This window comes from Cheilinus undulatus, linkage group 5 (assembly GCF_018320785.1).
Source record: "Cheilinus undulatus linkage group 5, ASM1832078v1, whole genome shotgun sequence".
In the NCBI taxonomy this organism is placed as follows: Eukaryota; Metazoa; Chordata; class Actinopteri; order Labriformes; family Labridae; genus Cheilinus; species Cheilinus undulatus.
In genome coordinates, this window is record NC_054869.1 from 43392621 (window position 1) to 43405977 (window position 13357).

The 13357-nt window shown below is 41.9% G+C and overlaps 1 protein-coding gene across 1 annotated transcript in view; it reads left to right on the forward strand.

The window, feature by feature from the left end:
• The window catches only part of LOC121509773 (protein prune homolog 2-like), a 99479-nt gene that overhangs the window by 61089 nt on the left and 25033 nt on the right, over positions 1-13357 (forward strand). The window contains exons 9-11 of the mRNA XM_041787433.1: positions 1484-1815; positions 3577-7026; positions 12545-13084. Of these exons, the coding sequence (XP_041643367.1) occupies positions 1484-1815; positions 3577-7026; positions 12545-13084 (4322 nt within the window). The remainder of the gene's footprint in view (positions 1-1483; positions 1816-3576; positions 7027-12544; positions 13085-13357) is intronic.

The window sequence follows — 13357 nt, forward strand, 5'->3', positions numbered from 1 at the left end:
TTTCATGTGGGGTCCATGTTAACAGGTCCCATCTTTCAGACCACCATCATGAATGTGGTGTCTTACATGAGGGACATGCACATCTCACACCTCTAGAATCTTGAGGATAGAAGGCTTGCATATTTTTACCGTTAGTCGTACATGTCTGTAGGCCAAGATAGAGAGGAAATTCATAAAAAAAGAGCCACGTTTACCTTGTTTTAGCAGATTTGTATGTTCACATTGATAGAATGCATCCCAGGCAAGATAAACGCAATACAATTACACTTCCAGGTTCTGCTTTTCAAAATAAATGCCCAGTTCAGCATTTCTGTCGAGAAACTTTCTTTATTTGTACTGAGTAGTTTTATTCTGGAATTTTCCTGGCAAGATAAACGCAATAAATCAAGTCACTTAGAGTGAGATTTATTGAGATAAAACTTGTAAAGAGAGAGGGCTGTGACAGCAGGGGGGGAGCTGACATGAAGCATACATGCGCCTGGTATGAAAGTGATCTGAAACAGGCATCACTACAGAATGTATTATGAATCAAAGAGTTCTCCAGAATTTCTGGAAATGCTCACTTGTTGATTTGAAGAGTAAAGTGTGAAGATGGATTTTAATTTCTAATCTGTTTAGTTAATATACATCTATAGCCCATTGATAAGTTTATTGATTTCCAGTAATGATATAGACATAAGACACCAACCTCAGCTTAATTGGCTTCTCCTGACATGGAAGATTTTCAGATAAGTCTGATATTTTGCCTGCATACGCTCAGACAATGAGAGCAGAACCATGTGCAGATTCCTAAATGTCAGGGCATTTTGCCTGTGCAAACTTTTGTACAGCACATGAAATAACCATGACCACTACAGGGAGACCTCTCTGATTTGCCATCTAAAATAAAAGAATGAGTAGGAAATAATGCAGCTGTCCAGCTGGTTGTAATGATGTGCCATTTGCAGATGAGTTGGTATTAAGAGGTGGCTCTTGTATGTGAATCATAGGAGCCAAAGTCGATGGTTTGGTTTTATTTTAATGAATAATTTCAGAATCATAAATGTGCATACATCAATCATGGGTCAGAGCTTTGGTAAATATGGTTGGTTTAATAAAAGCTAAAGTGGTGGCCTACCAGATGAAGTGCTGTTTAGGAGCTGAAAGGTGTCACTTTAACTAGACTGGGTCAAATGATCCTGATGACTATAGAGTACAAATCCCATCACTGTAGCTGACAGTGATGTTTATTATTTAACTGCTAGTTTTATTTTATTGATCTGAACAAAAGATACATCTGAAATATCCATAAATGGGGCTTCTGAAAGGAAAACTTTTGGACATTGTCTCATTCCATCTTGATTTCATTGATCAGTCAGAGAACTCAGGCTGTGCGTGACAATTGGACCACAGTTTGAGCACACTGAGTTTTGGTCTTGATGTTTCAGTCACTTAGCGAATGTGATATATAATAAGTATAACAACACTGTGACTTTCATTTCAGATCTGTTGTGAATTGGAAGAGTGCTCCAGCTGGTCGCTTTCTGGGGAACTGGAGGCCAAGGAGAGCCTCCAGTTATACCACATTCCTATAAACACCACGGCCTCTTCTGGTACTCCTCCTCTGCTGGTTGAAGAAATACAGGGCCTCCTCAAAGACTTTGTCGACAGGCGAAGCTCAGTTTTAGCCTGCCATCCCAGCAGCAGGACCTCTTCCACGGAGGGAGTGGCAGGCAGCGTGGAGTTCTCCCAGGGATCATCGGGGATCAATGACATGGACGGTTCCGACACTGAGAGAGCTGAGGAAGGCAGTGGAGATGCAGTGCCAGTAGCAAGGTTACTACATCAATCCATTCTTTTGCTTTGAGTTTTTTCAGTCAGTATGTTACAGTATGTCAACACATTTAAAACTTCAGCTAACACAACTGTCTTTCTTTGGCCTTGTGTCCAAACATGTGGTTCTCGCTCTAGCACTGCCTTTGTCTTGTTTTCTTTCTGGCTTTCCTTCATGTTTACACTCCTGAAACCGCCCAAAGTATTTGAACAGTGAGGCCAGTTCCATTATTTTTTCTTTAGGCTAAGATCATTTGGGTTTGACATCAAAAGATGAATTTCAGACAAGAGATCAACATTTCAGCTTTTATTTCCAGGTATTTACATCTGAATCGGATACCCCTGATGAACTCCTTTGTTGTTTTGGCGGTGTGTTTTGGGTCATCATCGTGCTGCATGATGAAGGATCTCCTGATAAGTTTGGTTGCATCTTTCTTTGAATTGTAAAACAAAATGTTTCTGTAGACTTCTGAGTTCATTTTGCTGCTGCCATCATGTGTTACATCATCAATGATCATTAATGAGCCATGGCATTACCTCCACTGTGTTTCACAGATGAGCTTGTATGTTTGGGAGCATGAGCAGATCCTTTCTTTCTCCAAACTTTAGTCTTCTCATCACTTCGGTAAAGGTTGATCTTTGTCTCATCAGTCCAATAAAGTTTGTCCCAGAATGTTTGAGGGTGATTTTTTTTTTTTTTTTTTTTTTGTTAGCAAATTCCAGCCTGGCCTTCCTATTCTTCTTCTTCTTCTTCTTCTTCTTCTTGCTAATGAGTGGTTTGCATCTTCTGGTGTAGCCTCTGTACTTCTGTTCATGAAGTCTTCTGTGAACAATAGATTGTGATACCTCCTCTGGAGGTTGTTGCTGATGTCACTAACAGTTTTTTTAGGGTCTTTCTTTACAGCTCTTACAATTTGTCTGTAGTCAACTGCTGCTGTTTTCCTTGGTTTAACCTGTTCAACGTATGATACTTAGTGTGCCAGTGGTCACTTTCTTCTTCAGGACATTCCAAATGGCTATGGCCAATGTTTTTGTAATGGCTCTGCTTGATTTTCTCTCAGCTTCAAAATTGCTTGTTTTTCATCCACTGACAGCTCTCTGGTTTTCATGTTGGTGATACTTCTAACTATAAATGCAGCCTGCACAGGGAAAACCCAAATCTGAAACTGAGTGTAGACATTCAGCACTATTTATTGTTTGAATATTCAGTGTAATAGAACACACCTGGGCAACAAAACACAACTGTCAGTCACATGTTCAAATACTTTTCCTCACATGAAAAATGGGTGGGTTCAAACAAAAGGTGCTATCTTCTTAGTTGTGTATCAGGTCCAGATGTAAATACCTGGTAATAAAAAAAAAGAATGTTGATCTCTGGTCTTATATTCAACTTTTGACAGCAAAAATAAAGGAATTGGCTTCACTGTTCTAATACTTTAGGAGGGGAGTGAATGCTGTTAGATTTCCAGGTCAAAGCCTGTTATGAAAACTGCAGAGCATGGTTAGAGGTCCTAGGTCAGATTGAAGTGTACACTTGCAAAGACTATCCCCTCCAGCTGCACTATCTATCTCTGGAAATCCATAGTACATTTTCAGTTGGACTAACATGCTTACATATTAAAGTCTGGTTTTATTTGGACAAACAGTAGATCCCCTTTTTCAAACTGCATGCAAGCATACTGGGTGATAGTCATTAGAGATTTGCCTTTTAGCTGTAAACTTTGGCTCAATTTATTGAACCTGCAATATTGTCTCTGTATTTAGGGTGATCGCAGAGGGGGAAGAAGAGACTGGAGCTGCAGGAGGCAGTGCTGTTGGAGAACTCGTGAGCCCTGACAGCGGTATGACCACTATCCGAAGCAGCCGTTCCTCCAAAGAGAGCTCAGTTTTCCTCAGTGATGACAGCCCCATTGGTGAGGTAACGGCAGCAGCAGGGCCAGGAGGACTCTTCATGAGAAACCCATCCCCTCTGGGTTTGTTGTCCCTCTCCCCTCCTGTTCCACCTGAGAGGAGGAAGAACCGCTCTAGCAGAAATAAGAGTGACAACTGTGACCTGTTCAGTTTCGACCCAATGAATAACAGTGACAATCCTATGGCAGCAGGAGGGGAGTTGCCAAATTCTGGAGCTAAAGGGGATGAAACAGAAAGAAGAGCAGGGAGCGACAGCTTGTCAGAGCTTGATGAGCTAAGCTTGCTGGATTTTTCTGCTCCTAATTCATTTGGCCGTCTTGAAAGTAGAAATTCTTCAATTGACCAACATGGTCAAATATGCGGGATTGACACTGTGGTTCCTCCGACCCCAGTCAACAGCGTTGTAGGTAGCCGCCCACCCAGCAGCTGTGGAGTCAGGTTTTTTCCAGAAGATGTAGTTGAGAGGATCAATGGCCTGCAGCAGAAAGATAGTGTGTCATCATCATTGTCAGAGACCTGGGATGAACTTAGCTTTGACACACATGGAGCATTGTCATCCAGTGATAGTAATGCCTGGAATAGAGCAAAGGAGCGTGAGAGCCCAGAGAATATTCTAGAGGATACAACTGAACGAGAAAGCAAAGAGGAGATCTCTCTGTCTGAGAATGCCAATCAAAAAGGAAGGAGCCTTGAACCCCAGCTTAGTCTGATCACTGAGCAGACTGAATCATACGACAGCTGGAATCCAGAGTCTGTACTTAAGGATCAATGGAATCCTGTCACTTTGGCTTATCTGCAATTGACTCCACCAGAGGAGGAGGCATCTGGAAAATGCAGAGTTGGTACCTCTGCTGTAAGGGAACAGACATCCTCATTGGCAAGAAAAAAAGCAATTTTAAACACTCTAACACCAGACACATCTAAAGAAGAGGACGAGGGGGTACAAGGGAACAAAGGAGACCGGAAAATGGAACTTCTTGACTTCTGGACATACTCCGCTCAGAAGGGACTTCTTAAATCAGATAGTGGAACCACTGCATCTTACCCTGAATCCCTTGATATGTGGAATATGACAATTCGGGACGACAGTCTTTCACCTCTCACAACCCCAGACAACTTGTCTGAAAACTCTGGGTCTTTTGGTGGGTTGAACCCCAATCTTGGAGCTGGTGCATCAGTAGAAAGTCCAGTTGGTTACTCTGATGGGGGGATGGCAATGTGGAACACCACCATAAGGGAGGATAGCTCTTCCACAATAACAAGCCCAGAAGGACCTGATAATGGAAAGGATCTTAGCCACACAGGATCACTGGACTCTCCTGAGACGCATCTAAGTAAAAAAGTAGACGAAGATAAAGCAAAAGATGAGGGGAGAGGTACCAGTGAAGAAGTGAAAACTCCTGAAGATGTTGGCCCTAGAGTAAATGAACACAATGTGAAAATTATCATTGAGGTGGCAGAAGATGGTTCACAGGAAGAAGAAATGCTTGATAGAGACACTGGGACTACACAGGAGTTGCTATCTAAACATTCAGAAGATGGGACCTCCTCATACCAAGGAGCAGATGTTTGGGACTTACCTGTTCCCAGCATGACAACTTCAACGTCTGAGTATGACAATGTGGGAGCTGGCACTTGGAGCCTTTCATCCTCCCCTGAGACCTGTGCAAGTCTCGAGGCAGACATGATACAGCTAGAAGGACAGTCCAGCCCTTTTGTAGCAGTGCCACAGTTTGTTCAGAAGGATGAGAGGCAATACCAGAAGTGTGATCCTCTTGGAATGACTGAGGGCAGGGCAGTAATATCAGCCAAAGAGGAGACATCCAGTCAGGTGTTCCTATTTGAGGGAACTAGTAAGTTGGATCAAACGATTAAGGATGGGGAAGGTTGTGATCCAAATAGGTATGAGAGATTAGAGAAAGCTGATTGGAAAGAGCAACCCGGTGATCACTCCCCGTTTCTTCTGGTGGACTGCTCAACAGTAACTCAGGCAGCTTCAGTCAAAGCTGATGAGACTCAAATCCAACCTGAACAATCACATTCCCCAAGCCTTCTTGATTGGGGAAATCTTATTGCCAAGAAACATGAAGCCTCGGAGTCATATAAACTGCCTTTTTCTGAAAGCCAAGTTGGTCCTTACAATGAGATCACGGGTACTAGTGAAGGTAAACCAATGGAATCCATGTCTCTGAGTTCCAGCTCTGGAGGGGAGAAAGACACACTGAAATTTAGCCCTGACAACCTTCACCCAGGTAGTAGTGACGAACTCAGGTCCAATTCCGATGGGGATTCATCGTCATGCCTGGAAATGGACTACATCATTGTGTCTGGTACTGTTAAAGAAGCTGAGAGGGAGTGGGATGATAGGCCCAGGCAGACTGCCAGGCATTCAAAAGGAACACGAAAGACCATGGAGACATTTAGCATGCTTTCTTATGCTGCAACAGTACTGAAAAGCCAAGTGCAAGCTTCACATATAGAGAATCAGGAGAACAGGGACCAAAGTAGCCAAAAACAAAGCATTGAAAGTGAGCTCAGTGCATATACAGAGACGGATAAACCTGCCTTATCCACTCATTACCAAGAAAGTCTTAAGAATGACTCTGAGCAACAAGAAATGATTGGCCAAAGCCATTCAAAAAGTAACACTGAAATTTATCAGTCAACAGGATACAGTCAAACACAAGTAGACCAAGGAAACTATGATGATAAGTCAAGCATTGTGACTAGAAGTGTGTCTCCATCATTAAGATATCCATCAGACCATTTCCTTAAAACCAGAGAGGAAGTTTATGTCCATTCGCAGATCTCAATGGAAGATTCGGATGAGGGTGGGCAGTCACCCTCTGCACCGCCAACATGTCCGACTTCTTTGGGCGACTTTCAATCCTGGAGGGGTCAGATAGGGAGGCAGGACACACCTCAAACCTCATCTGAACCACAATCCCCTCCACTGACCAACAGCTCTGTGTCCCACACCAGCTCTTTTGCTGGTACCCCACTGAGCGAATCAGGTGTTACAAATGAAAGAGGGCTTGGTTTGCCATTTTCTGGAGATTTAATGGAAGAGGAGAATGATGAGGAAGAGCAGGAAGAGGAAACTGAAGGACAACAGGCAGGATCGTCTGACCTGCTAAGCTTCACTGAGGAGCTGATTGGAGGTTCTTCATTTCGAAATGACAGTTTTCAAACATTTGAAGCGAATAAGATGGATTACCACAATCAACAACCTTTAAGAACTGTTGACAAAAGACAGATTGGAGACCTTGAAGCCTCTCAAGATAGCTACTTAACTGATTTAAGGTAAGAGACCTGCCTCAGGTTTGCATTTTTCTTGAGCTTTGTTTTTGTTTGGTTATCATTCTTACGTCCCCATTTTGAATTCTCTTATTAAGGTTAGGAAATACTTATCTGTGGCCCTGACATTTGTCATGAGTGGTAGCAAAATGAAGCCCTAAGATATGGGTTGTGATTGGGCCCAGTAGGTACCAGACATACTACCTTCTTTATCCATCCCTAATTCTTGTGCAGCAAATGATCATTGGATATTTTTGGATATGTACACTTCTAGTAATATGAAAGGGGAGGACTGCAGACCACAGCTCTCAGACGCCCCTATTGCAGACTACTGCTGTGAAACGGCACTTCTGTCAAGACCGAAGTGACATAATTTGCTGTTACAAGATATTTCCTGTTTCCTGCTTAAGTGTCGATAGCGTTAGCTGGGTTTTCATGTCTCTGAACATGCTAACAGTTAAAAATAACATGCTAACTTCTGAGAGTTAATCCTTACCATGGACACCGACTGGTGAAATTGCTAGTTGCACAAGACACGATTTAACGGTGGTCTGGGGAAAATATCTTCTCTAATGGGAGACAATAGTGTTGTCCATCATAGAGAATACACTGCTGACAAAAACAGCCAGTAAAATCTTCTGCTCCTCGTCATCCTCCAAGTTTCCCACCTCTCAAAACTATCATAATGACAGCAATATTTTACAAAGGACTTTACACCTAGTAGGAGGTAGGTGTAATATTAAAGTTACAACTGAAGTCAATGTTGAAACTATCTCAGCTGGTGTATCACCTTAAATGTCAGTAGAGCGTAAACTTAAGTAAGAACTTAAGTTCAAACTAGGCTACGCTTGAACCAACAGCTGATGCAACCCATAGCTCAGTGTTTCCCAACCATTTTTTCCTTGGCGCCCCCCCTACATGTACCTAAGAAAAGCGGAGCCCCCCCCCTTTAGGACCCAAGAGAGAAGAAAAAGTGACACACTGATAAAATCCTAAAAAAAGGCCAATGCATGCTTTTCTTACCAAAAGACCTTTGTATAAATTACTTAATAGCTGCTTTTTCATGGTTTTAGTCAATATTTGCAAATCTAATTTTGGCAGCCTCAGAGCAGCCAAATCACGCTAAGATCTTTGGCGTCCCCCCTGGGGGTCCCGGACCCCAGATTGGGTACCAATGCCATAGCTGATATCCATAATAGATATTGGTCTGTGTCTCTTGGTTTTCTGTGTATTTTTATTTAAATGCTTCCATCTTCTTTATGGTGGATTTTCATGCCAAGAAAGCTATAGGTAAGAAAAAGCTGTACTTGTCTGTCAGTAAGATAATACAGAGAAAAAACTGCAGGTTGTGTTTTTAACCTTTAACTTAGGTGTCCTAATCCTCACCCTAACCTTTTCTCTAACCCCTAACTGGAAGTTTAAACCAATTTTATATAGAAAGTTTCTGCATGTATTGCCATCCTGACATAACCTGACAAGCCAGATGGATTTGTTTCACACATCCATGTGGATAACCTCCCAGAGACAGTGTTTAGAAAAGGGCAGAGCCTTTGAAGAAAAAACTTGGAGAGCGATTGGATGAATGTTCTGTCTGTCACATCTTTATAGGCCAATCAGAGCAACAAAACCAGTGATGTTGTAACCACTACCGAGCAGTAAACTCCATAGGAAACTGCACAACACGAACCATGGTGACTGTAGACATGTCAGTACACGGCTTTTGTTGTTTTTGAGGATAAAAGGACCCAATGCTGTTCTTTGTTCTTCTTTTAACAAAGACATGTCGTCAAGTTCTGATAAAACTGACGCTAATCTCTTCTCTTTGCTTGCTTACGTCACAATGCTGCTGTGCCTGAAAGTGCTGCCTCTTACTCCTGATTGGTCATGTCACATTCTGACAGGGCCCCGTCTATTCAAATGGGAGCTTTGCAAGATGGATTTGCCAGTGAGAAACACAGAAACGAGCAAATCCATCTGCTTTGCAAGGTTAATCCTGACAGTGGTGATGTCTTAACACAGTGTTCTGTAGAGCAGGCGTCTGAGCGAAGCAGTCTGCAGCCAGACTATCTTGAAAAATGTAGAAGTCACTTTAAGCATTCTAGCTTTTGTTCACAACAGATTTGAGACTATTTTCAAGCTCCTTAGAGTAACTAAACCCTCAGACAACTTTGTCCAGATGAAAACATACATATGAGAATTTAGATTTAGTGTTGATCATTTAGGTTCCAAATTTTCACAATTTAGCAGAAAGTATTTAAATTCTTCATTTTGTATTGTGACTGCCTTCTACAGGTTGAAATATTCTGCAACCGAATGATTTTACAACATTTCTACAGGTAGATCTGGAAGTATGTCATGCTATCTGTCGTAGCAGTTACGGCCTACTTCTTCCTCAACTGTTCACGTCACTCTTTGCTTGTTACTCAAGAATTGTGGGTAATGTAGTGACGTGACCAGAGATTGTGAAGAAACCATGTTTCTCTTACAAAGAAGAGGGTAACATATGAATATATATCCATATTGTCATTGTTTCCTACGCAGGTAGCTCAGGGTAAACCTACCTTGAATGACTGACATTAGGGCTGATAATCACATCTTAAAAGCAGCAGGGACTGAATGTTGTTGTGGCTGATGGGGACACGAGGAAGTGGGAATGAATGTGTTGTACCTCTCTCCCTCCCAGCATTGTCCATGATGTTTCAAAGGCATCTTTTGAAATTCAAGGGTAGATACAGCTCATTTAAAACTTTTGTTGCTGTTTAACGGCTGTGAATAAACACGCATGTGTGCACACACCAACACAAGACCAACAGCACCTCCCCTCAACCCTTAGTTCTCTGGGTTTTGTCTCTACACTGCCCTCTCAATAGAATCTGTACATCAGAGGATTATTAGCATCGAACAGACTGTCAAAATACAAAAAGACCCTCATGAGGAATCAAGTCTGATCAGTGTTTGTGTGTCAGTGTGTTTATGTGTACTCTATGAGTATCTGACAGACTGGGACTAAGATTATTTGAGATTAAACACTAGTGGTGTGACAGAAACAGATTATGTGTGTCCATATTTGTGTTTTCTGTGTATAATTTTGTGGGTGTGTTTCATATGTTTGGCAGCTTTGATCTGTGTATGTGTGTGTGACTGTGTTTAGAAATCTGTTTACGCCTCATTAAATATGCATTACCTGCCTCATTACAGCTGGAGCCCCTCCACAGCTAATGGAAACAGCTCCCCTAGCGCTCTTACAAGGTGTGGGTGTGAGTGTATGCAGGCCTGTGTGAGTCCACGCTAGTAAACCAGTATTACTGGGTGCTTCTGAAATGGTCTTGTAAAGCAAAATCTAGTGGAACAAAAATGTCTTTTAACAGTCAGTTTAACTCACCAATTGTATTTGTACGCACTTGTCCATGAGGGCGTAGTAATGAGATTGGATCAGATTTGTTTTACCTTTTTAAATTCAAAGACTTCACTTGAACAGAATTAAGATCATACTATGCTTTTCTAGTGGTCTGACTACTCACATTGCTTTTTACTTTGCACCCATTCATTCCACATTTGCACACTTATGGCGACACCTACTACAGATGAATCTCAGATATTTAGAACATCATGTAAAAGTTAATTTTTTTCCTGTGACTCACTTCAAAGAGCTACACTTTTATACTGTATATTCTAGATTCACCTCATACAAAGTGAAATATTTGAAGACTTTGTTTTAGTCTTTATGATTAAGGCTTACAACTCACAGAAATAAAAAATCTAACTTAAAATATCAGAATATTCTGAAAAATTCCAATTTTCGAAGCTTTCTTGAGTCTTTATTCTCTCATTCTGGTTCAGTTCACACAACCACTATCAAAGGGAAGACTGCTGACTTGACAAATCTCTGGAAGACAATCATTGACACCCCCCACAAGGAGGTAAAGCCACAGAAGGTCACTGCTGAAAGGGCTGGCTGTTCTCAGAGGCTGTATCAAAGCATATTCATGGATACTTGGCTGGAAGGGAAAAGGTGCACAAGCAACAGGAATGAGCTCAGCCTTCAGAGCATTGTCGCACAAAGCATAATCAAAAACTAAGGGGAACTTCAATAAGAGGGGGCCGAGGCTTTAGTCAGTGGATCCAAAGCCACCACACACAGATGGAACTGTAATGTTGCTCAGTGGTCCAAAGTCCTGTTTTTTAGGTGGTAGTAAATTTTGAATTTCATTTGGAACTCAAAGTCCAAGAGTCTGGACTCAGAGCTGAGAGGCACAGAATCCAAAGTGCTTGAAGTCCTGTGTTTTCAGTTTCACCATCAGTGATGGTTTGAAGTACCATGTCATCTGCTGCTGTTGGTCCACTGTGCTTTATGAAGTCCAGAGTCAAAGCTGTCAGCCATCTGCTAGAAGATTTTAGAGCATGTTTCCATCTGCTGATAAGCTTTGTAGAGATTCTGATTTCCTTTTCCAGCAGGACTTGGCACCTGCTTAACCTTGCAAAGCAGATGGATACATCTGTTTCCTTGTTTCTCACTGGCGAGTCCATCTTGCAAAGCTCCTGTCTGAGCCATTTGGGCCTGGTTAGAATGTGACAGGACGAATCAGCGACGAGGGGCAGTACTTTCAGGTGCAGCAGAGTTGTGACATAAGCAAGCAGCGACAAGAGCCCAGTGCAATTATGGCGGAAGAGCTTAGCATGAATTCTTCTGAAGCGCCAGTTTTATCAGAACTTGACTACATTTCTTTGTTAAAAGAACAAAGAACAAACGCTTAGTATTGAAGATTTTCCACATGGATGTGTGAAACAAATCCATCTGGCATGTCAGGTTAGCACCTGCCTACAGTGAAGCCAATACTACAAGAAACTGGTTTGCTGACCATGATATTACTGTGTTTGATTCGCCAGCAAACTGGTCCGACCTGAACCCCATAAAGAATCTTTGGTGTAATGTCCAGAGGAAGATGAGAAACACCAGACTCAACAATACAGACGAGCTGTAGGCTGCTATGAAAGATTTGTGCAAAAGGAGCTCCAACAAATTACTGAGTGCATAAATGAGCAAGATTTTCCAGAGGAGCAACATTTCTGTGTTTTAAATTATTTTCTGGACTGATGTTTTGTGATAGTCTAATAATTTGAGGTAGTGTATTTTTTTATTTGTTTGTGATTCTATCTGTAATCATCAAAATTTAAACCAAAAAACTGTCTTTTGTGAGATGTAAGCCTCTGAGAACAAACAAGGGTTTCCTCCGTCATTTTTATTTGCAGAGCTAGTGTCTGAAGTCTTGTCCCGTCTTGATTGGCATTGTTGAACTATGGACCTTTTTTTATTCTGCTAATTGTTCACATCCCTTGTGAAAATTTTGCGTGACACGTTACTGAGTGCAGTCTTATTGAAAGTAGATCTGATTTACTGGTCAAGTATTACCACTAATACTGTCACTCAGATATAAATGAAAGTTTCACTTTCACATGTTTTTACAAGTCTTCCTAATTCTCTTTCACCCTTTATTTATTACTTGTCCCATTTTTCTCCTAAAAGAAGACACCAAGGTGGGACATCACAACCTTCCTCTGAGCCAACCAATGAGAATGCTGCATACCAGTGGACAGGAAGTCAGAATGTAACTCAGGGTCAAACCCAACACGGCTACAACTACCACCACATTGACCAAAGAACTGAACACCAGAGTGCCCTCTCAGCCTGCGCAGTTACCAAATCTGACAGCCAACAAAATGCCACGGATGTCTACGCTGAGTTTACAACTGATGCAGCGTCTACACACTACGGATCTACGCAGGCTGAGGGTTATTATGAACCTGGAGTTAATGCTGAGTACAGCTCCGATGATCCAGGAAACAAATACACATCTGAAAACCAGTACGGAGACTGCCCAAGCTCCATGTATGCTTCTGAAATCCAGTGCTCCCAGTATCAAGCTGACGGACAGGGTCAGTACGAGTCAGACCACGCCCATTACCAGTTTGACGGGCAGCCAGTCGACCAATCAGATGCCCGACCAAAGAGAGAGGATCATGCTCGCTATATGCCAGAGGGATACGTTCACTTTCTCCTCTCAAGGTGAGCTTTCAACCCCTTACAAATGTATCGTCTCCTCTCAACAGCACTTTTTTTACCCTTTATTTGACTGCACTCTGATATTATAGCAAAAACTACTATGAGGCCTAAGCAGAAACATCTTTCTTCCTACTTTTTCTTCTAAAAGTAAATAATTTCTACAAGATCTCAGTTTTTCCCTGTTATCTTGGGATACTAAAGCTGATCTCCCATTATAGCCGATTGCAAAGATTTGTTCACCTGTGAAATTTAATTAGTTCAGTTTTTAGCAATCTC